The 2,932-nt window shown below is 57.2% G+C and overlaps 1 protein-coding gene across 2 annotated transcripts in view; it reads right to left on the bottom strand.

The window, feature by feature from the left end:
* Positions 1 to 2,293: 2,293 nt before the first annotated feature.
* PDZK1IP1 (PDZK1 interacting protein 1) overlaps positions 2,294 to 2,932 on the bottom strand; it is an 11,431-nt gene continuing 10,792 nt past the window's right edge. For both annotated transcript variants that reach the window (XM_026455751.1, XM_026455752.1), the window contains exon 5: positions 2,294 to 2,748. In XM_026455751.1, the coding sequence (XP_026311536.1) occupies positions 2,676 to 2,748 (73 nt within the window). In that variant the 3' untranslated portion in view covers positions 2,294 to 2,675. The remainder of the gene's footprint in view (positions 2,749 to 2,932) is intronic.

Below are 2,932 nucleotides of genomic sequence, written 5' to 3'. Positions count from 1 at the left end.
TGCAGCGATAGATGGTGGGGGCCCAGCTGGCGCGTTATCAGCCTTCTCCAGGAGCGCGCCTGAGCCACTCCGTGGCTGCCAGTCTGAGATTAGGCCCCTGGAGGGTCATTAAGCACCACCCTGGCCTGGGCCCAGCCTCCTTTCCCTCCTCGATCTGGCCAGGCTGGCAGGTGGGAATGAGCGATAAGGATTGGGGGTCTCAGCGGTTCTGGGGCCAGCAGCTTCCTGCTCCCAGCCCCCGATCGGGGCAGGAACATGGGGTGAGGGTGAGGGGCTGTAAGGTCAGTGCCGGCCCAGCCCCTGCAGGAGCCCCCTGGGTTCCCAGTCTCTTAGATCTACCCATATTGAGCAAGACAGAATGAGAAGGGGGACAAGGAGGCTCTTAGAGAGGCCCCAGACAGCTGCTGGGGAGCAAGGTAAGGCCAGGCAGAAGCAGGCTTCTCCTGGCAAAACCTCACAGGTGTGAGGAGCTGGGATTCACTTGCTACAGGGAGACAGGGATGGTGGCTCTGCCTTCTGGCCCTGGTAGGCTGGTGGGATGACCTGACTCAAACCCACTCCCACCCCCCCAGGGACAACTGACGGCAGAGCTGGGAGGAAATGTGGCCTCGTGAAAGGAGAATCAGATCCAGCAGCCAGAAGCTTCCCACCAGGAGGCAGGAAAGGAAGAGGGGGCTGTTTGTGCCCTAGCAGAGGCCTGACCCTCTAGGAACCTCTGTCTCTCCTTCAGTGAGTGGAGAAGCTGGGCTGGCTGCTGGCCTGGCTTTGCCCTCTGGTCTAATCAAGGAAGACTTTCCAGAAGAGGAGGAATCTTGGTTGGGTCAAGAAAAAACAATGGGCAGAGTTTAAACTGGCAGAGGTGGGGTGAAAAGGCATGAGTCACAGAAAGCCACGTAAACAAAAGCCTAGAGTAGAAATCACAAGCTGCAGTTCATTAAGTTGAAGTCCTGAGAGGGGAGGTGACTTGTCTCAAGACACACAGAAAGGCAGGGATAGGCCTGGAGCAAGGCTGCTGCTCCCCCACCCCAGGCCTCTTCCCTCTGCTGCTGTCTGCATCCTAAACCCAACGAGGGGAGACGAGATTATTTCCATTTAAGATGAGTCTTCCCCAGTGGTACTTGGTGAAGCCTTAGAATAGCAAAAGAATGGCCATAACATGAAGCAAGGGGGCTGTGACAGGTTGAGGCAAGTGGCAAAGGGAGACCTTTGGGACAAGGTGGATGGCCTCCTACCTTCTGGCCCCACTTCTCTGGATCTGGGAATTATTCTGGATGAGTCCGTCTCAGATTATCACCCAGGACAGAGACAGAAGCTGTTCCCATAAGGCCAGCAGTCACAGAGGTGAGGGGCCTCTAGGTTCCGCCAGCCAGGCAAGGCATGCCCCCCTCTGCCCTGCTCCTACTAGGACCCAGTTTCCTGATCCTCCCGTCCCTATCCCGACTCCCACCCCAGGACTGAGCGTTGGGCGAGGCAGGCATAGGCAAGGACTGGGCTCTCCTCCAGCTCTGCCGTGAGACTGGCCAAATCTGCCATGGACAGAAAGCTCAGCTCAGAGAGGACAACAGCTTTCCCAAGCTCACACACAAGTTGGCAGAGGACCCAGGACTCAGATCTGGGCTTCCTGAGTCTCAACCCAAGACTCCTTCCTGACACTTCCTATGCCAAAGCCCAGCACAGAGGGGCTACCAGAGGGAGACAGAGCTAGATCTGTGTGAACCCACCATGACACCTCCAGCACAGAGGCAGAGGGCGAACGGCACTGTGCAAGGAAAAGCCCAGAGCCTCAGGGATGAAGGGTGCTTTGGGGGCGGAGACTGGAGCAAGGGTAGAGTGGGTGAGCTCCCCAGCCCATAGGCCTCTCACATCCTCTTCCTTCCCTGCATACATGAAACTGATCAGCACTGGAGGCACTTAGCTCATATTAGGGTCTGCCCTGCCCTGCCCTGCCCTGGGAAGCCATGCCCGGCTGCTCTGGTTGAAGAAAGGGTTTGACCTGAGGGGACAAGAAACACCCCACTGGCAGAAATGGGCTCACCTGTCCTGGTCTTCCTGCCTCCCAATTCTCCCAGGTGCCATCAGACACTCCCATTTGAGGGTGCTTCACTCTCAAACACCAGAAAAGACACCAACCCTCTCTTACCCTCACCCTGGCCACACACCCTCAGCCCCTCCCCAGCCTGGGCCCCCTCGGTCCCAGCTGCCCTGTGGGTACAGGGGCTTCCTGGATAATCCCCCAAAGCCACTATGACAAGTCAGAAGGCGATTGTCGTGATTCAGAAAGCAAGATGGGGACTCACGGGAAGCCCGAGGGGCTGTTGCAGGGCCTCAGCCCCAGAAATACAAGAAGTCTTTATTTCACAGAATTTGGGGCCATTTCCACAGTTATAGGGAAGGATGTGTGAGCAGGATGGGAGGTGCTGAGCTGACTGTCCTCTCCAGAAGGCTCTTCTGAGCTGAGCGGGAGACCCCAGGGCCACAGCTGAGCCCCAACCTAGACACAGTCTGAGCTCCAACCTTGGCTGGCTATACTTCAGGGGAGGGGAGGGCCGGCGTCGGGCTGGAGGGAGTCAGTCCACTATTGCAGATTCCACACAAAGAAGGAGGGGGCTTGGGTGGTAGCACTGGGCATCCATCCCAGGTGCCTGGGAGTCTTGGAGTTGGAGTCACAGATAAGGTTACATTGGGGTGCTGCGGACCTTGCCTTCCTCCTCGGGGACATTCTCATAGGCATTCTCATGCTCACTGGACCTGAAAGAAGAAGGCATGGGCCTGGTGGGTCATCGCTCCTTCCATTCTATCCCCTTCTCCCTGCCCCATCCTGCACTTGTGACAGTAATAGCTTCCAGAATAAACGCTTGACTCCCAGAAGGGGATCCTCCTGACCACATCTGGGCTTATGCATCTGAGTCTGGAGGCCTCTCAGCATCCCCTA

The sequence above is a fragment of the Piliocolobus tephrosceles genome, chromosome 1 (assembly GCF_002776525.5).
Source record: "Piliocolobus tephrosceles isolate RC106 chromosome 1, ASM277652v3, whole genome shotgun sequence".
Lineage (NCBI taxonomy): Eukaryota > Metazoa > Chordata > Mammalia > Primates > Cercopithecidae > Piliocolobus > Piliocolobus tephrosceles.
Note: the sequence above shows the minus strand (reverse complement) of the source record. Positions and strands in the feature narration are given on the sequence as shown.